General features: G+C 46.8%; 3 protein-coding genes across 3 annotated transcripts in view; 1 reads left to right on the top strand and 2 right to left on the bottom strand.

The window, feature by feature from the left end:
* CSUI_002430 (dolichol-phosphate mannosyltransferase subunit 1) overlaps positions 1–733 on the bottom strand; it is a 9,607-nt gene extending 8,874 nt beyond the window's left edge. The window contains exon 1 of the mRNA XM_068062631.1: positions 112–733. Within this exon, the coding sequence (XP_067925393.1) occupies positions 112–203 (92 nt within the window). The 5' untranslated portion in view covers positions 204–733. The remainder of the gene's footprint in view (positions 1–111) is intronic.
* A 2,736-nt stretch (positions 734–3,469) lies between these two features.
* On the top strand, positions 3,470–5,187 carry CSUI_002429 (lipase; the record flags this gene model as incomplete). Its single annotated transcript, XM_068062630.1, has 1 exon — positions 3,470–5,187. A coding segment is annotated over exon 1 (1,368 nt), but the record flags the coding sequence as incomplete, so codon positions are not given.
* A 2,864-nt stretch (positions 5,188–8,051) lies between these two features.
* On the bottom strand, positions 8,052–27,677 carry CSUI_002428 (uncharacterized protein; the record flags this gene model as incomplete). Its single annotated transcript, XM_068062629.1, has 10 exons — positions 18,446–27,677; positions 17,554–17,961; positions 16,459–16,553; positions 16,100–16,199; positions 15,468–15,545; positions 13,114–15,189; positions 11,286–12,293; positions 10,517–10,623; positions 9,405–9,490; positions 8,052–8,491 (listed from the first exon to the last, which is right to left on the bottom strand). The coding sequence occupies exons 1-10, from the start codon at positions 27,413–27,415 to the stop codon at positions 8,052–8,054; spliced, it is 13,368 nt and encodes a 4,455-aa protein (XP_067925391.1). The 5' UTR covers positions 27,416–27,677.
* Between the last annotated feature and the right edge of the window lie 24 nt (positions 27,678–27,701).

The raw sequence follows: 27,701 nt of genomic DNA, 5'->3' as shown, positions 1-27,701 counted from the left end.
AAAGATAGATAGATATACGTGAAGAGGTGCAGATAGACGGAGATGCAGAGGGTGATAGAAGAAAGGACATATACACGAGATATAGAGAGTGTAGATAGACGGATGGCTTACTGTTTCTTGAAGACATCGACGAGCATGGATATCAAATAGGGAAGATTCTCTTTTTCATTGTAAGTAGGGAGAATAACCGAATAAACTACCATAGTGAAGTTTAAAGAAGAAAGATGATAATGAGGGAGTACGACGGCGAGACAAGATGATGTGCAGGAAGAGGACCTCCACTTTATGTAGCAGTTAGCGATGGACTATGAAGACAGAATGAAGGTTTCTATTCCTGATCTGTTGCTCTGTTTCTGTAGATCTATGAGTAGGCGTTTATCTCGGGTGATGAGGCCTTCAGTATAGCATAGAGTGATACACAGGTGATGTCTAGAAGAAGAATACGGAAAGAAAAAAGGACGAAAAGAGGACGTGAATTGAAGCGGAAAGAAGCTTTGAAGGAGACAAGGAGAAAGAAGCGTCGCCTCTGTTGTCTTTGGAAGAGAAGTTAGAGAAACTGTGGCAGATATTCTTCTCTTTTGGCACTTGTTTATGTTACTTGACAGAAGACAAGAAGACCATTGACGTGAGAAATGAGGAGAAATAGAAAACTTGGCGAATCCGCTATTTAAAGTCGAAGTGAGCTCAGTAAGAAAAACACACAAGCGAGAACGGAATTAAACGTCAGTCTTCTCGGCGCTCAGTAAAGAACCACTCCATCCTCGTAGTTCATCGTTTTCCTTGAAGAGATGAGATATGTCTTGTTCAATTGCATGCGAGAAAATCGCGAGTCAAATCGATACTAAAACACGGGGGACAACGCAATGCTTTCGCTATCTGTCCGTGAACGCGAACAGGAAAGAAAACGTCGGAAGTGTCATAATGTGAAGAATTCTCGCTGCCAAAAGGAGGAGCGGGCTCCCATTATGATCTACGACACTGAAGAAAGATTACGCAGTTGAAGAATGACCGTTTGTACTATGAAGCAAAGAGAAACCGGAGAACAAAAGAGAAGGAAAAGTGCGTCAACCGGGAATCGAACCCGGGTCACCTGCTTGGAAGGCAGGTATCCTAACCATTGGACTATTGACGCTTGACAGATGTTGCCCTCCGCTCGTCGTGAAAACGCTGGAAGAATTTGTTACAGATTGCTGTTTTTTTCCACATCGAACTGACAATTTGTGACATTCTCGACACTAAAGGCACAACCAAAGGTCTGTAATGGTTCTCTGGTCTTGCTTGGAAGTATCCTTGTTCTCTACCTGAGAAACCTCCGGTGCACGTGAGTTGGGGGAACAAGCCGTCGGAGAGTGATTGAGAAGCGCAACCCCGTGGAGGAGGTCAGTGTCAGTTGTGTATGCCAGCGCAACAGTGATGGTGTACGCATCACCAAGGAAGTCTTTTAAGTCGACTGCTTTCGTCCAGGGCTGCGTGTTGCACCATCACCCGATTACCCGTATACCCATGAAAAGCCATGGGTGCAAGAAGCACCGCAGAGCAGCGAGTATAGAAGCTCGCGCCGTTTCTTTCTTTTTCCACCATGGCGTGAAACTTGGAGTGCTGCTGTGACTTTCTGCAGAAGGAGCCTATTCATAGCCGAACAAGAGAGTGACTGTGGAGAGTACAGCGCATGCTAATGGAAACCAGTTGTTTTCGAACCGCACTACGCCTTCTCGGTTTGTCTCGTGGCACCATGCCCACCCGCCTGACTTGAGTGGATGCGCACTGCCTTCTCCCTTTGCCATTGGGGACCTCACACGACACTGGCCCCACATTCGTGAAATAGATCGCTTCTTTCTCGAAGAAGATCGCTTCATTGGCTCCTTACTTCGCATTTACAGACGGTAATCACGAGCGCGACAACGCGTCCTGAGAAACAAAATGTGGAGGAGGACGGGCCGCTGAGACGGAGCCGTGCACTGAATAGGTTCCTCTATACCATCGTGATATTCAGCAGTGCTTCGGGCCTCGAAGTATAGGTAGTTTAGTGACCGCGGACCTGGTTTCTAGGAAGTTCGAGACCGGGTGACGGATGGAGAAAGCACTCCACACCCACGTGACTCAGCCTGGTGTGGTGCCACGACCATTGACTTGACTGAGAACGTTTTATGCACGGTGTACGTCTTGGTTCACACCGCTGTAGGGCCCAAAGATATGGCTTTACCGTTGGGCTGTAGGGCCTGAAACTGTCTTGACTAGCAAGCAAAAGGAGCTTCCCTTCAATCAAAACATGTCACAGCTGTGTTCTACACAGCGCGGCTTTAGTTTGAACCCGTGTAGCTGGAGGCCCTGGTCATGAAGGCCCTCATCGCGGTTGCTTGGTAGGTTAACCCGAGACCCTTGTTCCCGTTCTGATCTACCAGTTCTGGCCTATTGCACTTGTTCCGTATCATAGTGCAAAGCACTCTGATCCAGACAGGGTCCGACTGCAGGCCCGTAGACCTCTGTCCAGCAAATTTCCCGAGCTTCCTGTATCTCTTAATGAAGAACCTCAGGCTGCCCCGGTGCGTGAAAGGAAAGTGTCTTGCCAGAACGCATCCGTTCTCGGTGTTGGAGTGCGTTAGCCATCTGTAAAGCCATACTATGATGCTATCGCGCTACAGAAGAAAGATCCGCGTTCCTCCCGCAGTCACGCACCCCCCTGTTTGGGATGAATTGCTGCCACTCCGCGAACCACGTAGATGGAGTGGCGCGGCCCGTGGAGACGCAGCCTCCGGTAGGCAGTCGGGTACTACAGACGGCGTTGCTAGAAAGAAGCCTTACCGTGACTTGCGGTGTTTCACTCTTCGCCTTCGAATGCACGCTGCAAGTGCGCTGGCAGCTTGGAAACATGGTGGGGGTTTTGCTAGGCTGGCCTTTTAAATGAGTAACTGCGGAACTCTCCCCGACTGTTCTGTGGGCTGTATAAGCCTCCCGGGAAGTCTGGGGCGACACAGTCCGAGCAGCACGAGCGTGAAAACTGTGAAGGCACCACGTGTGTGTGAGCGCTGGGAGATTTATGTAGAGACCAGCGATGCCGAATTGAAAAGTGATTACTGATCTCGACATGGGACGGGCGCGTGCCCCCGTTCGCCTTTACGGATGGTCGCACCCAATTGACGTTTTCCCTCCTCTACCGGCCTACGTTTTAGCCAGCAGACGACGAGAAAAGCCGCGGATATTTCACATCGCGGTTATCGGCAGTTGCTAGTGTTCAGGGTTGACCGTCAGGCTAAAGCGCCAGATGGGCCCGCCCAATCTACGGGTCCGCAGATTGCTGCTGGCGTTCTGTGACATCTGAGGCTCCCCTTTCTTCCAAAAAAGTCAGCTGGCAGCTGGTCGGCGGAAAGTGGTCTGCAGCTTCCAAGATATTTTGCCGGTTTTTGCCTCATTTTTCCTAAGTTTTTCCCCTTCCCACTGGGAGAGAAGCCCTCCAACTGCTGGCACCTACGAGAGCTTCTCCCTTTATTTCAAGGGCCAATCCACGTTGTTGCGGCGTAGATGTTCACAGTGGGTTTGCAGAGCTCTTGAGTTTCCGGCCTCTCCAGCTCGCACTGAGTGTCTGGTGAGCACGACGAGAGAGAACTGGCGACTAATGGCATCCACCTTCTAGAAACTCTTACGTGGGTGCTTGAAACCGAGCCTGTAGGTCGTTTGTTCGTACACGTAGCTCGTAGCCGTTTCCCTGAAGATACGTCTTCAGACGTTTACATCGAATATTCGCATTATGATGTACCAGTCGCAGTAGTATTTTCGGGCTCAGGTTTTCGTCTATTATATGCTAGGATACCGCCGGTCATTATGCCTTATCATTCCATCTTTCTCCAGCGTGCAGTGCGTGCTGGGCCGCTGCTGGTACGCCCCCCCTGCGTTCTCTTCCTTCGTCACGGCCTGCTCTCTCCGTCGGTCTTTCTTGTAGTTATTCTCCTTTGGTACCCCCATGGCTTCCTTTTACCAGTGGCGGAGTCGTTACCACATGCTGACGGGAACGAGTTCCTGCCCGATAGTAGACGGGCGTTAAAAAGACGAGTATCTCCAACAGGAGTTCAAGCATTCTCAGAAAACACCGAACCAGATGCTTCTCCCTCCTCTCTACATATGAGGAGACATGTGGGTGATCGCGGTAGTCGCTCTGTAGAACAGAAGACAGAGACTCCGGGGAAGTCCCGAGTTCAACAGGCGTCAATATCCGGGGCGTCGAAGCAGCATGAGGGAAAAGAGAGGAACTTCCTATCTTACACGGATCGGACGTCAGGGCAAGAAAAAGCCAAAAAAACCCTAGAAGCCGCAGACACAGCAACAGCAAGGGACGTTCGTCTCCTCGCTGACGGCACTCCGCCACTACTTGCGAATAATGTTTTAAGCGTGTCCACTATTCTTGGACAACAAGACACCGAGGTAACCTGCCCGGGTAAAAAGGTCATTTCTCTTGCTGCCTTGTTCAGAGAGGGCGACGCGGCGGGGATTCTGAAATTTCTCGTAGATGGCTCACTGGACTTCAGTCGATGGCCGTCCCCTCAGAATGGGTATGGCGCGGGCGTCACGGGGGTGTCCGCAGCGGCTAAGGCAGAAAATCCGCGGGAGGAAGAGCCAGAGAAAAGAGCCCCGCGGAGAGCGGCGGCTGGAACAGGAAGCCTCCCATCACAACAGCCATGCGAAGCAGAGATACAAGCCGGGAGTGTCAACGAGTTTCCTCAGAAACAAGGTAGCAATGGGGACCTGGGGGAAAGCGGTTGCCAGCTAGGTGATTCCACGGGAGAGGAGAGACAGGAGGAGCCTCGGCTGTTCAGCGATGCTGGGAGTGAAGTATCACCTGCCGCTGACGTCCACGACTCACAGAGAAGCAGGGCGAATTCCCCGGGCCGTGTTTATCAAAGAGCAGATCCCCCCCCAACAGGGGAAGTTGAATCTAGGAAAGAAGAAAATACCGGTTCCAATGGAGCTGAGGACCCAGCAGCAGGCAATGATGAAGAACGGCTACAAGAAACCAAAAAGGAAGAGCTGATGGCTGTAAATCGTTTTTTACATACTTCTGCGAAGAGCCTTCTAGAATCTCCGTTAGCTAGCAAAGGATTGAATCTGGGTGACCTTGTGTGCCGTGCCCTGAGCCACCCGTTGGTTGGCACAGCGAGCTTCTGTTCCGTCCTCGAGGTGATAAGAATGCAGGTTGTTTGCAAAGACAGGAGCTTGAATTGCTCTGCCATCGAAGCAGCTCTTTCTAATTACTTCAGAATGTACTCTGAATCTTCATCGGGAGGGGCGGGCCGGTTCTCTTATCCGGAGATCACCGTTCCGCGAGTCTTGGGAATACCGCGGGACGCGGTTCTTGATCTGCCTATGCATTCTGAACTATCAAGTGAGGTTGACAGTGGAGAGGACATTCCGAGGCACATCGTCGAGGCGGAAGGACCAACGTACTCCTTGATATGGCAAGGCCTTCAACGGCTGTATGATTACTACGACGCGGCTTCATGCAAGCTACAGTTTGCCGTTGACGCCGCTCCAGATCCTCTTCCGGGATGGACCACGGAGATGGTCATCCACGCTGTTCAGCCCGGTTCTACTCCGCGGAGTCCCCTCTGCTTAGTGGCAAGAAGAGGCAAAACTGTCTTGGTACTCATCCGAGGGACACAGACCGAATTTGAATGGTCTCTCAACGCACAGTATCAACTTACATTTGGTTGGTTAGACCGCTGGGATGGTCAGGTTGAAAGCGGTTTTTCACGCGTGTTTGCAGCTATGGCTCCAGCAATTCAGGTTTACCTTGGTATCTTGCAGAAGCAAGGCTTGCTAGATCGAATCATCGTATCTGGCCACTCCCTTGGTGCCGCAGTTGGATGCCTTCTCTCTTACTCCTTAGCGGTGTCTTACCGGAATGTGGATGCGGTGCTTTTTGCCCCTCCACGATCAGGAGATCATATGTTCATGGAGGCTTGGAGAAGACGTGTTAACGGAAGGGCTATCAAATACGAGCTTGACCCATATCCTGAAGTGCCCTGTCCCAGAATGCCTGTGTGTGAGTTCTCGGGGAAGCACAGAGCGGGGGGTGGCGGACTAGCCGCCGCAGGGTTAGGAGAAAGAGCCCGCGGCCTCGGGCAGCTGATGAACAGTCTCATTGGGACCCCGACCTCTCGGTCTAGTGCGGGTGGGATTCGCGAGAGCGATCCAGGGTATCTGAGTTATCCTGATTATCCTAATAGCGTAGTCTTCGGACCAAAAGATCTACCTAACCCCCAGGTTCAAAGTCCTTTCCACACAAAGTACAATCATAGTTGTGCCTACACCTGTTGGCTTGCTCATAACTTCAACCCTTCTGACCCGAGAACCATGTGTCTGAAGGGAAAAGCGGGACATACACCGGCGAGTGAGAATTATTCTCCGAGCCGATGTCCTTCATTGAATTAAAAATAGCAAATACAAAGTGCTCGTCAATGAACAAAGAGAGTCAATCACTACATCAACGATAACAAGCTCTATGATGGACTACCAGACTCCTGGGCCTACCACGACTATTGTCTGAAAGTAGGACACAGGAGGTAAGTAAGCCGTCATTGGCAACGCCCTTGGAGAAACCAGTCAGTGACACGGAGTTTACCCGGGTCTTTCTATCAGTACAATCAATGTTTCAAACTACTGTGATGTCGCAAATGGCTCTGCGTGGCTTTGAGGAAAGGGATGGATCGTGTTTCGGAGAAAGTTCCGAACAGGCGGGGATACCTTGAGAGTCACAGGGGGAACCGCCGACATCCCGTGATGCCGCCTTTAATAGTCTTGTTTTCTCCCTACGAATCAATCGGCAAAAGTCAGACTTTGTTCCTTTTTCTCCAATCAAAAATCGTACAAGTTTGCGTGCAGTGCCCTACCAGGCCTGGTGTTCAGAAAGCTATTCGAACCTTGTGTTTAGACCTCCTCCAGTGCCAAGCAGAGCACTAGAACTCTTTCGAGACAAATCGGTCGGTGACCAGCCCTCTCTCTGTCCGCCCTTTTTGTCATAATAGACAGTAGTGAACCGCATGCGTTCTCCTACGTGGGTGTCCAACTTGAGGGCTATATCGCATACTCTGCTTAGCCAAAAGAACGGTGACCTAGAACTCGACGTCAGCATCTCTGCTTCGATTGAAGTATACATATCCCTTTGATAACTGCTCACCCATGCGGCCCTCATTGCTACCTATTGTCCCATTCTTCTTCAACGTACTCCGACGTGACTCGGATTCCGACACATCAGCTGGGATAGGGCAAGGAGACTCTGACTGATTAGTCGCGTAGTAACTAAATATTCCTCACTGAAATCTGTTCATAATTTCTGCCTGACCGAGCGGCGAAAACTCCCCGAATCTCCCAACGAATGCGACGCATACGTAAAAGAAAAGAATATTGTCTCGTGCTTTGAGAGCTCGCCTGCCGTCTATCTCTCTATCTAGACATGGGGGCGACTGCTACGGGTACGGAGGACGTTTTAGCGAATGGTTTGCCGCAGCTCCTCTATCGATAAATATCTAACAGCGCGCATATGTATTTGCTCTGTTTTCTCCTATTCCAGGAGTACGTATAAAGAAAGCAAAGCACGCATCTGCTCCCCTTAAGTTGTCGTCCCATGTGTAGTATGTATCGGGTCTTCTCAAGGTCATTCACTTCATCACTGCTCCCGGTAGAGATGGAGCCACAGTAGGGGAAAAGTAAAACCTGAGGAGACTGGAAAGCGTCGTGACTTCTGTTTTGCCTGAAGCAGCGATTCTGACAGTAACCATGTTGTCAAGTGTATACCCAACAGTCTCTTTGGATCTTCGGCAGACAGAATCAAGTCTCATTGACACTTTGGAAAGTAAAACAATGTCTTCAAAGACAAGAAATTCCCTCTTCAGACATCCAGAAAAAGGAAGCTTCTGCCAATCAACAACGTTTTGTGCTACTTTTCCCGTCCATAGGGATGCAGATACACCCCAGCAGAACAAGGAATCCCTCGGTTTATTGAGCGGGAGAAGAAGTGCCGTAGCATCACTTTCCTCTCCTTTTCGTTCTATAGACTTTCTCTAGTCCTGAGCTACTCTCACACGCTTATTTCTCTCTACTGAAGGGAGATTACCAAAGGAGACTTCACGAGGAGAAAGGCTTCTTCTTCTCTTTCCTTCTCTAGTGATACTTTGATCACCCTCTCCTATCTTCTCCTCAAGGACAACAGAAGAAGAGACTTGAGCTGCTTCTTTCTGTGTCGATGTTTCTGTCATGTCTAGCATGTCCTTGTATTTCAGTGGATCTGATTCTTCCTCCTGCCCGTGTGAGGCTAGAGCTTTCTTTCTTCCGCCTTTCTCTTTCTTTTCTTCTTCGCTACGAGACATCATTCCACGAAAAAGAGTTTCAACAGCCAGAGGAGCCTTGAAGAAAACAGAAAAAGCAAAGGCGCCTTCTTCTCCTCTTCTTCCATGTATCGATTGTGCTGGATCATCGAGCCATAGAAGTCGATCATAACTACCTACGAAGAAAAGACAGATAAACAATCCATAGAAGTCTTGTAAGAAAGCAACAACTCAGTCAGCTCCCCTCTTCAGCAGTCAACAGAAGAAAAAGATAGACGAGATCAAGTCATTCAGCAACCCTTCTTGTACTCCAACATATCTCTCTCGGGTACACCACTCAACCCTTCGACACATCTATCTCTCTATCTCTATCTATCCCTAAGCTATCTGTCTGTTTCTTTATCTATCTTGAATCTCGTTCTCTGTCTATTTCACTGTGTGAGTCGCTCCTGACTCGAACGGGGGGGGTGTTTCTATCTTATGAATTCTTAAATGTTCCACATCCTGGCACAGACAACAGGCTGACTGTCCTTTTCTCGAAGAAGATGAAGTTCTTTTTATTCTGCTAACTTGATCGCGTAAGACAACGTGCCACGCAGGTCTTCTTCCTTACGCAGATACACCTTAGAGATTGCCTCTCCGTTCACATTTCTAAAACACATCACATCTATCTGTAGAGATCTAAGCACATACCAGTATACCTCTATAGAGAGAGAGATGCAGACGCGGGTATAGAGACAGGTGCGTACAGGAATGGTAACGCATGTCTGCTTTGAGGAAGAACATGCATGGTGTCTGTACGCCATCTTTTACATCTATCGAAGAGATACACACCCACTGCAGGGCTGAGCTGTTCCTTCTACGATTCGAACCTATAAGTAAAATCAAGAAAAATTCACGTATGCAGCATAACACCCACACGTACAGTAAAGAATCTAGATACGTATACATCTATATGTACACGTACACATGGATATGTATACATATCCGCTCTGCAAACACACCTCACGCGTATACACGTATATGTGAATATACATGTATGTAGTTAGTATAGGATTCCCTTCCTTCCTTCTCCTGCTCTAGACTTACATTCAACAACTGCATCTAAGATCCACAGTAAGAAGGCTTCGTCAGCGAAAATTTTCTCGCTTGTTAACGGAGAAGTACGTTCTTGGCTATGAAAAGACAATCGACAGAAACAGCGCCATCCCTTGTCTCAATCGAGATAGACATGTCTAGAGATGTATAGACATACTCAAAGGAAGAAGGAAAGAAAGAAGACACGCAATCGACTTATCAAGATAATACATATACATACGGGCAGAGAGGCTACTCGGTATACTCCCTTGATAGGCAATACAGTGAGAGAGGCTAACTATCCGCTCTCCCTCTTCTCTCGTTGTTTTCCTGAGAATTTGGTCGAATAGACGGAGAGCTTTTCTAACATTCACCCTGTCTCGTAAGAGCGAAGCGTAGGTAGGCATATGCAAATATCAAAGACACGAGATACTTATCTTAGGCGGACAGGGTGAGTCTCTTCGAAAACAGAAGAAAAGGAAGCCTAAGAAGAAGTGCGAAATAGAAGAATGAAGGTATACAAAAAGAGAGAGAGGATACAAGTAGCCCGAGTGGTAGGGACAAGCGTGGGGGAGAGGGTATGAAGAGAAAGGTGAATGAGAGAGACGTATATCTCCCACGGAGAGAGAGACAGAGCGAGAAGAAACAACAAGCGTTTCTTCTGATATCGACTTGGATGACACTTTCAGCAGCACGTCGAACTCCTCCTTTACTTGCCTTGCTTTAGCAGCCATACACAGACACAGAGCTACACACGCATACCGTAGGAAGAGGAATTCCTACGGTACACAATCACAGTTACGTATCTATCTCTATATATATATCTAGAGAGCAGCATATTATCAAAGATAGGTAACAAGCTTCTGGGGCTAAGCAAATCCGAGCCTATATTCGGACAAACTAGAGATTCCACACATAGGCGAGAGAGATAGTAGTGAGGAAGAACTCAGGTATTCCTTCATTCCCCACAGGATATATATGCATACATATACAGGCAGTCATCCTCCTGGCAGACCGTCTGTCCTCTCTATTCTTTCGCTTGCTAACCTTTCTTCTTCTATTCTTCCCTGTCATGCAGGAGGCGTTCTTCGAAACGGAAAAATTAAAAAGAAATTGAAAGATACCTTAAAAGATGAGTTAGTTGAGTATCAAGAGTCTCTTGAAGATGACTGCATGCTTCCTTTGTGTCAGGAAGATCTTTATCTTCATCGTCCACGGGTTCGATTCCTATCTGGTGGATACCAAGAAGGAGAGAGCCGCGATGTAGAGCTGTCCTCAGATCGATCTACGACCATACACATTCAGAGAGAAGGAATGAAAGAAAGAGGATTCGACAGGGAAGATCACCCAGAGAGAGAAAACGAAGAGGAGGAAGAAAATTGCTTTTAAATGAGCTCAGAGATACATGCTGGACTACTGCGAGAGAAGAAGCAAAAAAGAAACAGATGCACTGGAGAAGACTTCCCAAGACTACAAGAGCTTGAAGTGGTGTAGAAGGACTACATATACATAGAGATACCTATGAGGATGGAGTGAGATCAACACGAGAGAAAAAGGGAGAAAGAGTTCCTCATTCGCTGTACGCCTATATGCATGTGTGCATGCATGCATTGCATGTTTCACTTTGGGGCGTATATACACTGTGGTATCGAGAGACAACAAAAAGACACACGAGATTTCTGTGCGCAGTGGGTTTCGAAGTCGAACTGAAAAGACCGGCGAAGGAGACGACTAAATTCTGTTTCATATGAAAGCACCCATACAAAGACAATTTTTCATCGAGACCCCTCCAGTATATCGATACAAGATGTGTTCTGAACGAAGAACAGCGAAAGACTGATAAAGACAGCTTTGATAAGTTTTTTACGAAAGGAAGAAAGAAAGAAAGCTCACATGAAGATTGATCCAAAGAGAAGGCATCTCAGGATCTTGAGGTGTAACAACACTCCTGAAGTGTATGTGCACCTCTTCTTCTTCTTCCGCTTGCACTTCTTTTTCGTCCTCTTTCTCTTCTTTATCATTCTCCTCCTCCCATGTCCTTCTCCCTCTTTTTTCACATTCTTCTCTCGGCCTAACTCCTCCTACAGCTTCTTCGTGTTCGTCTCTTTCTCCTTCTCTTCCTTCCACGACATTTTCTTCATAGAAATCCCCTGCACTTCCCTTCATTCTAATAGATCTTTCACCGTTCTTTTCGCCGTCCAAACCTCTGCCTTTCCTGCCCTCAGAGAAGACATAAGAGATTTCTGTGAGAGTTGTAAAGCGTTGAAGAACAAGCATTAATTGATCATGTAAGACTGCGATATGACCCATAGCTGTATGCCCGTGTAAAAGCAGTGTACGTACACTGCACATATCAGGGAAGTAATGAAGAGGCTTGCTTTCTTCTTGACGTTTCTGCTGGTGTGATTCGTAAACTTCTTCTTCAGTTCGTCCATTATCTTTTCTGCCCTTTCCTTTAGCGAACTTGTCTTCTTCGTTCTCTCCGTCTTGTGAGAAGTCTTCAGTCCCCGTAACCCTCAGTGCTGAGCTATCATCTAGATGTGTATTATTCTTCGCTAGACCTTGGGGAGATGTTTTTTGACAAGATGGAGAGGAAAAAGAGGAGGAGGAAGAAGAAAAGTTTGAAGAGAAGACATCACGAGAAGACGACACACTTGATCTCCCGAGTGTACATACACTTGAACGTCCATCGTGACTTGCAGCAGAAGAAGATGACGGAGGCGAAGCAGCGAGAGAAGACGATGAAGAAGGAATGTTTGGTTGAAAAGGATAATCTTCTTTTCTTTTGACGGGAGAGCTTCCAAGGACAGGAGGAGAAGGTGAGAAAGGTTTCTCTTCTTCTACGAAATCTTCAATTAAAGCAGAAGACGACGAAGATAGGTCCAGTGAAGGCTGAAGTTTCTAAACAAGAAGGAGAAGAAAAGACAAGAAAAACAGAAAAGAAGAGATAAGATAAACAAAGTTCCCTCACGTGTCTTGTCCCTCCCTATACGCCCAGGTAGATACGATGTACATATATACTTACATGCATGCAAATCTGTATATGTCTACAGAGAGAGATGTATAACTATTAACCTACATCCTTAGTTCATATATATATATATACCACTATCACTCCTCTCGTCATATACACATCTATCTCAAAACTCAAACTGGCGCCGATTTTTGTCGTGCTCTCCTGCTGTGCATATACACATACATACGCACATGTAACAAGAATATATCTATCTATCTGTCCTAATCTATCTGTGTATCTTCAATCCATCTCTGTATATGTTGAACTAGGTTTGTGAGGAGATGTATCGGAAGTGGATGAAGATGGGTGTAGATGATCTTCTTTTCCGGCTGACTCAAAAGTGCGCTAGGATTTGAAGAGAGAGAAACGACAGAAAGAGAAAGAAAGAAAAGAGAGAGAGATAAGAAGAAGACGAAAAACCGAAGAAGAAGAAGAGATCTTGTGGTGGCTGTGAGAAGAGGCAACAGAAGACTTCTCTCTCCTGTCCTTCTGTGGAAGCAAAACACAGAGAAAGAAAAGGTACACAGAGAAGAAAGAAAGAATGAAAGAGTTTACTCAGTTCTCTTTGCTACGTGAGACAGAGAAAGAGAGAGAATGAAAGAAAATAGATAGATAGATAGCTAGATAGATAGATAGATCAAAGAGATATATTGATAGAGAGGTTCAAGATAGACAGGTCAAGGATAGATAGAAGAGCAAAAATACCATTAAGAGATGAAGAAGATCTTCTTGGGCTAGACGTGTTAATTCTCTTCTAAACAAGTCAAGCTGCGCCTTCCATCTGTCTTGTATGGAAAGATTTCTAAACCTAAAAGAGAAAGAAGAAGAAGAAGGAAAGGGGCTGTCTCTTCTTTCATTTAGGACATCGACACTCTTTCTCCGTCTTCTTCTTTCTCCTCTCTCCTCCCCCTTCCTCCCATCTTCTTCTTCTTCTTCGTTTCTTCTTGTTCTTCTTCTCGCTGTGAGGGTTCTTCGACTTCTTCTTCTCTTCTGAAAACGTTCATCTCTTTCTTTTTCTTCCTGATCGAAGCCCGACAAGAGAAAAGGAAATTGAGTCACCATCCGTACAGAATACACCTCAGCGAAAGCTTTTCTTTCATCCTCGAGATCTTCTCCATTCTTCGTCGTTGCTTTCTTTTCTTCTCGTTCTTTGTCTCTGCTGAAGGGTGAAGGGCATGCATGTAAAGGACGGGGATGAAGAGAAGACTGTGATTGAGAAAGGAAAGGGGTAGATCGAGGGCCTCTCGAGGGAGTCGAGTCTTCTTCATCTTCTTCTTGAGAAGAACGAGGAGGCTTCTCTTTTCTTGCTGTAAAGTTTCTTTCGTTGGTTCGCCTGGTAAGATCCTCTGAGTTGGAAAGAGGCTTCATTGAAGAGCGGAAAGAGAAGTTATGAAGAGGGGGAAAGAACTTCGATGCTAATGAATCGATTTGACGAGGAGAATGAGACGTCGAATGACGAAGATCGTGTTTCTTCAATAGAGAATTTCTCCCCGGCTTTACGATACGTAGGATGCGTCCTCCTCTTTCTTCTTCTTCTTCTTTCTCTTTGTTTTCTTGTCTTGTTTTCTCCTGGGGTTCACTATTCTTGGAAGAGGATGTTTGATCTCTCATCTGTTCTTTCTTCTTGGCGTTTTGGAGTTGCTCTTCTTCTCTTCTGTCTTCTTTATCGTTTCTCTCGAGTGATCTTGTCTTCGTGAGAGATAAAGAAAGAGAAGAAGAGGGAAGAGGATCTCTCCATAAGATCGAGAGAGTTGTCGGGGGCGGCCATGCGAGATGACGGTCATGACGGCTAGAAAAGCTTCTTTCTCTCTTCTTCTTTCTCTTTTCTTCTTCTTCTTTGAGATTAGAAAGTTGGGATGGAAGTCTCCCGGCATCAAAATGAAGATGAGATAGTAGACGAGGGCCTTCTTCTCTTTCTTCTTCTTCTTCCTTAGGAGATGACGGGTTCTCAAAGAGATGTGCGAAGATAGAAGAATAGATAGGAAGTCTATCCATAGGTCTGAAGGTAGAGGGAGAATCGCCTACATGAGTTCTTCCTCCTCTCGTAGATGAAAGAGAAGCAAAGATCGCCAAAGGAAAATTCGCTAAAGATGTATCCAATCGCTTTAGAGAGGGAGACAAAAGAGAAGATGAAGACGACAAGATCTTCGGCAGTGAAAAAAGAGAAGAAGAAGAAAGATCTTGATTAGGATGGTGACAATAGCGAGAGGCAAGGAGGGGAGGAGCACGAGATGCACCTTCAGATTTCTTGAGAAGTCCTTCTTCTTTTTCTTCTGTTTCTTTATCTCTTTCTTCACGTTCTTTTCTCCCTTGACTCTCCTCTTCTCCTCCTCCTCCTCTAAGTTTCTTTCTCTCTCTAATCTTCTCTCTCTCTATCACATCTCTCTTCGATTGATCATTCGTCACAAGAGAAGAAGAAAATGAAGAGGAGGAGGAGGAGGAGGAAGAAGAAGACAGATTACAAGGGACAGAAGGAGTCTTCTCACCATCATATGTAGACGAACAGGAGGAGGAAGAAGAAGAAGACGAAGAAAAGAGAGAAGATGTGGGTATGTACACCCGTCCTTTGTGAGGAGGTTTCTTCTTGTCCTTCTTGTGTTGGCTTTGTAGATAGGTAGAACGATAAGAAGAGAGAGAAGAAGAGATGGATGAAGGTAGAGGGCTAATAGGCCAGGAGAGAGAAACGATCAAGCCATGACGATTGAATGTCAGAATCTCCATATTACTCATCTGCTCGAATCCACAGACAATTCCCTGTTTCCGACGAATCTCTGCGAGAAGCTGAAAAAGAAAAAGAAAGAAAAGATGAAAGAAAGAGAAGAAAAGGTCTACTCAACACACAGGGAGATTAAGAATAGATAGATAGATAGATAGATATAGGTTTCCGAACTTATATATTTATCTACGTAGGAAGAGGTGTGTAGATATACAATTGAAGGGAAGGAAAGAGAAAAGAGTACGTGAACAAGAAGGAGAGGGAATTGATAAGAAGTGAAGAAGAGTGAGTGAGGAGTGTGGGTGAGACCAACCTAAGAAGTTTTGCGATTCTTAAGTCATACCTGGAGGTCTTCTTCATTAGCTGACGAATCGTCGAAGTGATACAGTTCGCTCTGCATGCCTTCGATCTCCACCTCGGTCTACAAGAAGAAGGAGAGGAATCAACGAAAGAAAGAGACAAGAAAGAAAGAAAGAAAGAGAGGACAGATTCCTGGTGGATCATCTAGAAAGACTGTTTCTCTCAGACATTCCTTGAGAAGATAGCTCAGTAGAAGAGCCGTCTGGTGATTCATGTACATATAGAGATAGATAGAAATAGATGGTTGAGGATATTGAATCCGGGGTGAGTCACACGTATACATACAGATGCATGGATACAGATAAGTAGACAGGAGGAGAGCAATCAAGCCCTATGATCTCTTATATGTAGACACGTCGGAGAGGCTTTCCTTTCTGATAGATCCTGAGAAGTTCAATTGCAGAGAAGATAGAAACAGCAACAGAAGCAGAAACGGACAGACACCGAGACACCTAGACACGGGGAGGAAAAGACAGATATATAGATGAAAGATAGACTAAAGACAGATTAAAGATCGAGGGATACACAGATAGAAAGACTAAGATAGATAGATAGATCAAAGATAGATAGATAGAAATCCCTGTGGTCAGTTGAGGCAGAACGAACGCAACGCACCTGTTCTAGTTCAGCTCTTAAGCGATCAATCTCTTGCTTCTGTCTTTCCCGACGTTCGGCCTTTTCCTGTAGAAGTTTCTCTCTCTTCTCAACAGCCGACCTGAAGGAAGAGAAACGCCATCAAACAAACATGAATGTACTAGCATACAAGCATATCTACAGCCATTTCAACTACGACCCTAATGAAGCAGAGAAGAAAGAAAGAAAGAGATAAGAAAGAAAGAAAGGATATAGGAGAGAAGGAAAGAGAGAAAGAACGAGTGAGTGTGTTTGCTAAAGGAGAAGAAGTGAGGGAATGTGTTGTCTATCCCCATGATGATAATAGTAGGGACGATGAAAGGAGGAGGTGTGGAACGTACGAGATTTCGTCACCCCAAGGAATGTCGGCAAAGCGATGGAGATCTTCGCTCCGAGAAGGACAAGGTAGAGCTGCATTCAGAAACATTGTGCTAGCCTGGAGAAGACAACGACAGCAAGACGAAAAAGAAGAAAAAGAAGAAAGTAAAGTTGAAGAAGATAGATTCACGGAGAAGACAGGTCGAAGAAGAAAAGAGGAAGTGTAGAGGTTTGCAGCAAGGGCTTTCGCGAAGAGAAGAAAGAAGGTGATCTGTGTTGGAGAGAGAAGGAAAGAAAGAAAGTCTTGTCTGATGCTCTTCTCACATGAATGACAAGCGACGAGGTCAAAAAGAAAGAACAGAAGGAGATGTACATGAAGAGAAGAAGTACTTACGCAAGCGAAGAGAGTCCTTAGGTGTCAAAAGAGACGTTGAAAAGAAATAAGAAAGACAGCAGCCAGAGAGGACACAGGAAAAGGTATTCATAGAGAAGAGTTCTACTTCGATAAAGAGATCCATATATGTACATGTATACCCACAGAAGTGTATTGTCCGGTCTGTCTCAGGTGTAGATACACTCCACGTATTTGCATACATAGGAAAAGAAACACGAATAGGTAACTTCAACAACTAAGAATCTCTTTGTGTATGTCTATACCTAAAGAGGGAAATTACTCCTCTTAGAAAAGCAGTAGATTTCTTCTGTCCACCCTTTCATGCAGACACATCTCTTACACATACATATACGTGCAAGTTTATATATATATACATATATATACATGAGAGATATCTACATATATATAACTGATACGAGACGACGAGACAAGAGGCAAATTGCCAGGAAGACAGTCAATCTAGTATCTCTTCCGCCTACTTTCTGCAGTGTACATACACCGTATACTCTGTTCTCTCTCGCTCATCTACGTCATCCATCAACTACAGTGGCAGGGCGGCGGTTTTTTTTCTCTGTGTTCTCCGATAAGGAAAGAGAAGTTCAGAACAGAAAGCCAAAGAAGAGAAGAGAAATTCATTCCTCCCTTCACTTTACTCCTCCTACTCCTACTATCTCTTAGCTCCTGTCTTAATAGGAGAATCGTTCTCCCGTCCATGTTAGCTCACCTCACATAGCTGTGTAGCTGTATGGTATAACTTCGATTGTGTGCGATAATAACCCTGAAGTGTTTCGTCAAAGATCTCCTTCCATTCAGAGAAACTCTTCATCTTTTCTTTCCTCTCACTTTTCTCTTCTTCTTTACTTTCTTCTTCTTTGTCCCGAGGGCCAGAGTCGGTCGTCGTAGCAGCATCGACGTGTGCATCGAAGTATCGACGTGCCCACGAAGCCGCCATATGCTCCATCTCCTTCTTCCATGAAGCTTCTCCTCGTAAGCCAGGGGGTGGGGTTGTATGAGGATAGGGAAGAGAAGTAGAAGAAGAAGAATGAAGAGGGAGAGAAGAAAGAGCTGTTTCTCTCATAAGAAAAGAAGAGCCTTCTTCTATAGGTTTTCCTGTTGAGTGGCGAGCCGCAGCCTGTAGAATATAGATAGATCAAGATGATAGAAGGTGGATGAGTACAGGACAATCGAGTAGACATCTTATACAGACAAAAAGAAAGATTGAAGGGAAGGGGGGAAGCAGCAGATGTACTTGAAAATATAGAGGCAGCTCCACCTCACTCCATTCATATCTCGCCCTCTTGTGTATGCACCGAGGCATCGAAGCAGAGAGACAGAAGGGACAAATACACATCCTATCTATATGTAGGAGAACCGATACTATGATAGGATTCTGTCTCTTCTCTGTTCTCTTGAATGTGAAAACCTTATCAAGGTTGTTCTCTCCGTACAAGGAAAGAGCTGGGCATGGGCATAAGAAAAGGATCATATCTATGTATATCATACACGGCTCGAGCTATATGTAGAGTATGTATCAGATCATACGTAGGCCTGAATAGATAGGTGAACGTATTCTTACACCGTAGGTAAGTAGAGTGTGCATAGGGGCGCGACCATACCAAGGAGGAGAGGCTTGAAGATCTTGTTAAAGAAAGAAATTCAGATAGAGTGAGAAGCTGCTTTCTGCCTCCTTCTTCTTCTTCTTCTCCCTCTTCTACTCCTTCGTTAGCTTGTTCTTCTTCCCCTTCAGGCATTCTATTGTTTGATATCCTCCGAGGAGGAGAAGAAGAAAAGGAAGTGTGGCTGTTCTCCTCAACATCTTCCTTATCCTCTCTTCCTCTACTCTCACGGTGGTCTTCCTTTCTTTGAGGGGACTGCGAGGTCAGCCGATGTTTCCTCTCTTCTTCAATTCCCTTCTCCTGTCTGTTGTCTCCATCTTCTTCATGAACCTCGCCGACTTGTACAACTTCTGTCTCGTCTCTAGGGTGGACATCTTCCGCTTTATCCATTCTTCTTTGTCGACGTGGGGTGTCTCGATCATCATCCGTACCACTCCTTGGACTTCTTTCTTTTTTCTCTTCTTCTTCTTCTGTCCTGTTCTCTAGTGCAGGAATCTCTTTCCCCATGGAAAGATTCTCGTGAAGGGGGATTTGTCTGTCGGCTCGATACATCTTGCCTATAGAGACTTCTCCCGATTTCTTCCTTATGACGTTACTACGATCCCCGGTGTGGTACTGCTCTAAAGGAAGAGAAGAGGGAAGAGAGACAGGAAAATACGACCCGCTCTTCTCTTTTATCGTCTCTTCATCTTGTTCGCCTTGTTCTTTCTCTCCAATGACTTCACAGTGGGGATTCTCGTTCTTATCTTCCGAGGTGTACGCTTGATCTCTTCGTCTCTCTTCTTCTTCTTGAGAGGGTCGAATCAAAGAAAGACCTTCTTCATGTGAACCTCTGCCTTCATGATGACTTAACATACCACACTTTCCTTCTTCTTCTTGTTCTCCCACTTGCTGTTCCTCATCTCCAACAAGAATGTGCCTTCTCTCTGCATCCCTTCCTACCTCATACCTGCTCGGCTGGCTCCTCTCTTCTCTCTCAACCCTTATATCTTCTCGTAAAGGAGAAGATCTATCTTCTCCTATTACATGTTCATCTCTACTCGTCACTCTTGTTCTTCTCTCTTCTTCTTCTTCTTCTCGTTCCTTCATTTCCTCTCTGTCTTGACTGTCTAGATGATGTATGACTTGCGTAGGGTTGCCATCACCCCTCTGACCTCTATATACATCCATCAAGACTTTCTCTCTCTCTTCTTCTTCCTCCTCTCCGTCTCCTTTCTCCTTCTCCTGCTGTCCTATCTCCTTCTCGCCCCTCCGCCTATCACTAGATCTCTCTATCTCTTCTTCTTCTTCCTTTCCTTGGTCTTCTTGATTCTGTTCTGCTACCCCTCGATGTCCGTCTTCTCGAAGAGCTCCTTCTCCTCTACGACGACCAGACACAGTCTGTAGGTTGTCTTCTGATACGCACTGACCATCTCCTACCTTGCTCTCTCTCCTTTCTTCTCCACACATCAATAGACGAGCTCGTACATGGTTTAGATAGCTTTCAAAGGCAGGAGCTGTGCCTAAGCGAGTCGATCCATCCTCTGTTATGAATGTGAGACGTGGAGATAGAGGGACATCGCCACTCAAAGGATCAGGAGCCGCAAAGGGTGAAGGCGGAGAAGAGGAAGAAGAAGAAGACGAAGAGGGAGAAGAAGAGGGAGACGCCGCAGGGACAGGAGAAGCAGAGATAGCTGATGGTCGGGGAGGAGGGAGCGGAGAAGGAAAGACAGATGAAGAAGAAGAGGAGATTTCTTTGTATGAATTCTCTCGTGGGGAAGAAGGAAGACGATGAGGAAGAGGAGATGGGTCTAAAGGTGGGAGATGATAAGAAGAAAAGTGTTCTGAAGGATGTGACGGAGAAGCAAGATGAGATTGGTGTGGAGGTTGAGGAGTTGCTCTTGGGGTCTTTGCAGAAGAAGAAGAGCTGGTAGTGAGTTGTGCTGAAGAAGAGGAAGAAGCAGGAGGATTAAGAGAAGGATCGATGACAGTGGCCGCAGAAAAAGAAGAAGATGATTGCGATTCTTCCGAGATATTGAAGGGAAGGAGTAAGGAAGATGTAGAAGAAGAAAGACAGAGACTTTGCTCGGTTTCATCCTCTGCGGAAGACGAGGCCGATGCTGAGAAGGCTGAGATGTTCTTATCGCCGGGCAACTCTTGACTCGACTCTTCTCGATTTTCTCTAAGATCTCTGTTGATAGGTCTTGAGACAAGGAGAAGAGAAGATGAAGAAGATGAAGAAGAATCTATCGTAAGGAGATCATGAGGAGGAGGAGGAGAAGAAGAAGAAAAGGAAGAAAGAGATCTTCTTCTTGCTGCAGTAGAGGTACTTTTTACATGAGGCGGATCAACGACCGGAGAGAGAGAAGAAGTAGAAGAAAGAAGAGGTAGGTGCTGTTGAAGAAGACTCCCTTTGGAAGATTCATGACTATGCAATACAGCTGAAGTGAGAGTTTTATCTTCTCTTGGTTGGATCTCCGGTTTATTCACACTAGGAGAAGCCCTCATAGCAGATCCCTGAACGATCGAGGTAGAGTATCGAGGTGGTCGCTGATAGTCATCTGTTTGTTCTTCTCCTCTCCTATCTTCACTTGGTTGGAGAATCCGAGAAGAAGAGGAAGAAGACAAAGAAGAAGAGGATCCATTGTTCCTCATCTCTCTTTCCTTTTGCATCTCTTCTCTTTCTTGTTCTACTGCGTGGTGTCTCTTTTCTTCTACCGCCTTTTCTTCTTCTCGTGAGTTCACCCCGGGTGAAGAGGAAGCAGAAGAAGAGGATGACGAAGAGGAAGACAGACGATACACGACTGATTCGACCGCAGGACGTTGGGGCTGTGCGAGAGATGACGGGGAAGGGAGAGAAGGGAGAGACGAAGAGAGAAGATCACGACTCGAGTCCTTCAATGTCTTCTGATGCGATCCTTCCTTGTAATCTGTGTTGTTCTTTACATCTCCTTTATCAAGAATTCCCCCACTAGAACAAGGCCCTTCAGCTTCTTGAGCTAAGGCAACAGAGGGGATTTGCTTCGGTTGTGTCTCTGAGGTCTTCGGTTTCTTCATCGCGAGCATCGAAGAGGGAGAGAGCTTGTCTCCTTCTCCTTCTTCTTCTTCTTGTCTCCCTTCTCTTCCCTTTTTTCTACCTCTTCCTATGTCTCCAGAATACACTGAAGCTGCGACTTCATCTGCTATACGTGCGGCCCTTTGGGCGGCAATCTCCGCGGAATCACAAGCTTCTTCAACTTCAGCCGTTCGACTTCTCTCATATCTTCCCTGTGCCCCTAGAAGCATAGGGGAGGGACAAGAAGGAAGAGACTTGGGGGGGGGATGTCGAGGTGGGAGAGCAGGAGAACAAGAAGATGACGAGGCTTGTTGTATCGATGCTGGCTGTACCATCGGAGGAGGTAAAGGGGGGATGGAGAAAAGAAGCTTCGATGGGGAACTAGCCGTCGTCGATACCTTCATCATAATAGAAGATCTCCCAGGGCTGCTCAGACTCTCTTGTTCTAAAGGAAGAGAAGGGGGAATACATGAGGACGCTGAAGGTGGTCTATCAAGAGTGCTATCAGAGGAAGAAGAAGGTGTGGATGATGAGAGATAGTGAGTATGGAGAGAAGAGGACGAAGAGAAGAGTTGAGTAGAAGAGGCAGGAGGGGAAATGGCTTCGTCAGAGGGAGAGGAAGAAGGATCCCTTAGGGGCCTGGGGGTGTCCTTTTTTGACGGTGAGCCGGTTGTATTTTGTAAGAGTTTGGGAGAATGAATGGCGCGTAGATTTGAATGGTGTGATGGAGATACATCTTCGGTATGATGTGCTGAGAAGACATCCTCTCCCCTCCTTTGAAAGGGGGGATCTTCACGGTGCATGTCTAAGCTCATCTCTAAGCCTGCTGATAGTCTTCTCTTGTTCTCTTGTGATTCTCCACTTGGGTGAGAAGGAGCAAGAGACAAAGAAGAAGACGATGAGGATGATGCCATACAAGAAGAAGGAGAGTGTGTCTGATGACTGTCATGAGAAAGAGAAGAAGAAGAATCTCCCCCAGGTTGCGCAGAGGTTGCTACGGCTGTAGTAGTCCTTGTGCTGGCTTTGGTTGTACAGTCGACTTCACATGGAGCTTTCTCGAGACTTTCGATGCTCTCAGGGAATGAAGCGGATGTCCTTGAGAGAAGAACAACAGGTTTCAAAGGACACGCGTCTCTTAATGATGAGGGGTTTGCTGGAGCGAAAGAAGACGACGTGGACGAAGCAGATGAAGAAGATGTGGTCGATCCGACTCCAAACCCGGGTGATAGAAGGGGAAGAGCAAGAGGCGGAGAGGGGAGAGAAGAAGACGATGTACCTTCAATAGCACCAGCAGCATGATGATGACGGCGACGGCGATTTCGAAGATCAAGAAGTTGATCATCTTCTCTAGGTAACGATGGCGAGACAAGAGGTGGGGGTAGAGGAGACGAAGAAGCTCCTACCGATACTAATGATGAAGAGACAATCGATACTGATAATACAGAAGCTGGAGCTATTGCTGGAGGTTTTCCATCATTCTCATCTACTTCGACTTCTTTAGAATTGCATACACTTGGCTTTCTTCGGCTTTCTTCTTCTCCTTCTCTCACCCCGTCTTCTTGAGAGGTGGCATCCTCCACCATAGATCTCATCGTCATAGAAGCGCCTTGATGCTGATGGAGATATACGGGGCGAGAAGAGATCGTCTTCTTCTCCTTCTCTTCCCTTTCCTTCGAGGAGATCTTCCTAGGAGAAGAAACACTTGAATCAGAGGTTGCAGTCGGCGCGACGACATTCTTCTGCTGTTCTTCATTCTCTAAGAGTTTGATATCTCCTGTAGTGCGGGCCCAAGTTGCATCTAGATGCAATGGCGCTGCTCTATTGACCTGAGGAGATAGATGCGAGTTTCCTTCAGTTCTCTCTTTCTCGCCGATGGGTGACTCAACGCCTTCATATGCTTGGCCATCAGGAAAAGAAATGGTATCTTTCTCTCCATTTCGTTCACGAAGAAGAAAAGCAGGAGAAGGTACTCTCTCATGTTCGCTGTCAGTTCTGCGGTAGTTGTCTTGTGTGGAAAGATGGCTAGATGTCGTGGCAGGCGGTCGTATGGTGTCTTCGCCTCTTTCGTCGCTTTCCTCAAGACTCTCTGCCTGAGGAGGTGTATGTACACCCCGGTCATTACTAGGCACGGCAGCTTGGTTGGTATCTTCCCCTTGTTTGTCCTGAGAAAGCCGCCGCGAAGACCAATCGTAAGAAGAACGACTTTGGAGTGTATCTACAGCTGTGGAGTCATCTATAGAACCCTCGACAACATCATGGAAAACGTCTTCATGCGTTTCACCTACACTATCGAATGAGAAAGACAAGGAAGAGGATGAGGAAGCGACGAACGCATGGCCCTTCTTGGTTTCTTCATCTTCTTCTCTCATTTGGTCTTCGCTTCTTCCCTCTTGAGATGTGTAACTCTTAGATGCAGTCGGTGCTGTTGCAGGTGCCATTGTGATAGATGTACTTAGAGCTCTTCTATCTTTGATCTGATCTTGTCCCCTTCTCATGGAAAAAGAATCCTCTCTCTCACTCGCCATCATCTCTCCTTTCTCCCTCTCTGACGTTTCTTCCTTTTCTTTATCTTCTTGTTCCTCTCCCTCGCCCGAATCCTCTCCATGAGGAACCAGTAGATCCGTTTTCTTCATTTCTTCTCTTGTGCTCTTTATAAGACTTTTGCCCCTCCGTTCCATGTCTTTCTGAAGACGAACATGCATTTCTTCTTCTTCCTTCCTATCCGCCCATTCTTGATCTGTTTTCTTAGATTGCTGGTCCGCCTCTCTATTAGCGACGAAGGAGGGAAAGGCAGGGAGGGGTGACGAGACTTCAGGACGACTCTCTGAAGAGCTCGTCAGGAGAGTTTCAGATTGCCCTTGTCCTCTCGAATCTACGTCTTCTCTTTCTGCTTTCCGTCCCTCTTCTCTTCTCTCCAGTGCAAATGGTGAGGTTGTGTCATGGAGCGATGTGCATCGAAGAAAGGAAGGAGACAAACTGCTCTCATCCGCATTTTCCTCGTTTGTTCTCTTCTTTCTTGCTTCCTCCTTCCTTTCTCTTTCTTCTTTTTCAGATGGGATTGTTTTGAATGATGGTTGTTGTTCTTCATTCGTTTTCGTCTTGTTCTTTTTCTCCTCCTTCTTCTCCTTAGAGACTTCTATCTCCTTTTCCTCCTCTTCTTTGTCTCCTATCTGAGACTGTTGTGTTGAGCTTACGACTTTCCATACATCGGAAGAAGGTTTGTCCCCCGAAGGAAATGATTTGTGTACTTCTTCTTCTCTTCTCTCGACTTGGGATGAAGGATGAGTCCTTCCTAAGACAGCATGATCTCCATGCTTTACGTCGATCCCCAGTCGAGTGTCTTCTCCCCTTGAATCTTCTCTTTCTTCTTTTCTTCCTGTTGCTGTCGAACTCAGAGATCTCGCCGATCCTCTCTCTCCTAGCGTGTCCCCACCAGACTCGCAGACATCAATCTCTTTGAGAAAAGCCTTATGTCGTTGGTCAGAGGAAGAAGAAGAGGCTTCTTCTTCTTCCTTTTTCTTCTCCCAGTCTTCCTTCTCCTTCACTGTTGTTTCATTTGGTGGAGCCATCTCAGAGGAGTCAACGACAAACTCCCTATCCCCTGTTGACGGTCTCGAGGTTCTTCTTCCTCCTAATTTGATGGGAGAGCCTCTCCCCGACTCAGGAAGACGATGATGAGTAGAGAATCCAGCCGAAGGAGGGATGCTTGGTGCCATCCCTTCTGAAGAAGAGAGACGGGCAGAAGGATTTACATAGTTATGACTTCTTATTCTTGTTGGACCTCCTTCTGTCTCTGCATCTACTCCTGTGGGTTCATCCCTACTGGCGACTTCAGAGACATGTGTTTGCTTAACGGGAGAAGATGATGGAGACGATGACGAGGGCGAAGACAGACTCCGGGGAATATGATGAGTACCCCCTGGGACTCTTCTCTCCGCAACTGAAGAGCTCTGTGTCGTAGAAGAAGAATGAGAGGGTTGATGTGGCTGTGGAGAAACCCGTATAGGAGAGAGAGAAGAAGAGGCGGATGGAAGGGGATTGTGAGAAGAAGAAGGTTGATGAGAAGGACTGTGAGGCGTGGGTTCTCTTGAAAGAGGAGATGTATGATTTCCATGAAGAGATGAAGAAGAGAGACATTGAGAGAGAGGCGTCGAGACAGAAACAGAGAGTGAAGGAAGGGGTCTGGGATTTCTTCCAGAACGGGGAGAAGGAGAACGTAGAAGAGGAGAGCTTCCCGTGGAAAATGACAGCAGACTACGGCGACTCCGAACACTGTATTCCACACTCCTACAGGATTGATCTTCAATGGTATCCTCGTGTACATGCTGTCTTGGCTGAGAGAGTGTTACGGGGTCTTGAGATGTTTCTTGAAGAGAAAATGAATAGGAGGAAGAACAACGTACAGGTGATTCCTGAAGAATGCCTGCTGGAGTATGGGTGCCCATGCTAGTACGAGGATCAGGAAGATTTGCAGAAGGTTCCTCCTGTTGAGAGAAGGACGACGGTGGCGAGAATCGGCGTCGGTGACCTCTCTCTGGTGTTGTACATACACCAGGAAGAGGAGAGCTTTCAAGGGAGAGCGGGGAACCTACGTGTTGAGATGAGAGTTGGGGAAGCGGCTCGGGGGGGGGAGACGTGGCTGGGGGCGAAGAACGGTGAGGAGAAGAGGAAGAAGACTCGAGTAGGTTATGGAGAGGACTTCGCTTCTTAGTCGAATGAGCTGTCGATAAAGGATCGCGAAAAAGAGATGTTTCCTGGGCCCCTGATGCAGCAGACGTGACAGATATTCTCCGCAGACTGTTTCTTTCGATAGATCGGAGAGACGAAGAAAAAGACTTTGAAGGAAGAGGAGAAGACATCATAGCGTCCAGATCATTCTTACGAGGAGAAGGTCGATCTTGGTAAGGGGACTGTGCATGCACAGGGGGACGGCCTCGGGTGTTCCTTTCTTGCTGAGGATGTCGAGAAGCACTGGCTGTACTATTCCGCTTATCTGGAGTTTTGTCTGTAAGAGGCGAGGACGTAAGAGGAGAGGAAGAATACACATTCTGACGTTGTGTAGAAAGAGGAGACGCTTCTCTTTCCAAAGAGACCTGCCTTCGATATGGACTCGCCACATGACGACTGAGGCTATGGCTACTGCTACCTCTTGAAGAAGCATGAGAGGGGGACGGGGGCTGTGTAAAGCCGGACAGGCATGAGAAAGGACGCGAAGCAAGAAGGCGAAAGTTCTCTTGATTTTCTAGAAGAACACTGGATTTGAGGTTTGCTTCCTCTAAATGGGGTGATGAGGCGATATGTTGTCGAGTTGGCGAAGACGGGGAGGCGTTTGCTGTCTCCTGCCCGCGAAGCTGTTGTCCTTCCTTCTCAGTTCTCCTAGACACGGCTGTGCTACCAGCCACCACGCCTTCCCTTAGAGGTGACCGACCAAGGAGGTCTTTGCCAACATTCGAATATACACCGAGACTGATTGTGTTTGTAATGTCACTAGTCATGTCTGAGAAGTGTGCAGAACGAGCAGCGATCGTTTCCCTGTAAGATGTGTGTTTTCCCTGTGATGCGCCTGTTGAGAAAGAAGAAGAGACTGCTGACGAGGGAGAATCTTTCGGTGACCTTCTTGTCCGGCTTGAATAGTACACATTAGTGGGAGATGCATGAAGAGACTGCTGAAGTGGAAGATGGACCGAGTCATACGTGGGGGGGTCCTCAGCCTCAGATAACGGTCCAGTACGGTGTAAGAAAGAGTGGGGAGAAGACAGGGGAAACTGTGGCTCTGAATTAGCAGGAGAAGTTCGTGATGAACGAGGTCGAGGAGAAGCTGGCAACAACAGACGCTCTTGACGTCCGGGTGACGCGCCCTTCGGCGAGCCGATACTGCCAAGCAGGGAGGGACTCCTTGTAACAGTAGACCGCGCCATAGTTGTGTGGCCGTTCATAGGAAATAGTGAAGTGAATAAAAAGAGCGAGCTACTTTCATCGAGACGAGGACGCGTGTGCCCCGAGGCTACTACTCAACCGCTGACCCTTGGGAAAGTCGTCGCCCCCGGCACTGGACGACTCAAATACCACTCACCATGAAGGTGGAAGCACACCAACGTGACAGGCATCGAGGCAAAGAGATGAACGCCGAACAAAAAGAAAGAAGAATGGTTCAGCAAAGACACTCACAGGAAAACTGCTCGCACGCAGATATTGAATGACACTCTCTGAGCACTCGGGGGC

This window comes from Cystoisospora suis, assembly GCF_002600585.1.
Source record: "Cystoisospora suis strain Wien I chromosome Unknown contig_1028, whole genome shotgun sequence".
NCBI lineage: Eukaryota > Apicomplexa > Conoidasida > Eucoccidiorida > Sarcocystidae > Cystoisospora > Cystoisospora suis.
The sequence above is the reverse complement of the archived record's forward strand: the minus strand, read 5'-3'. Positions and strand labels throughout refer to the sequence as shown.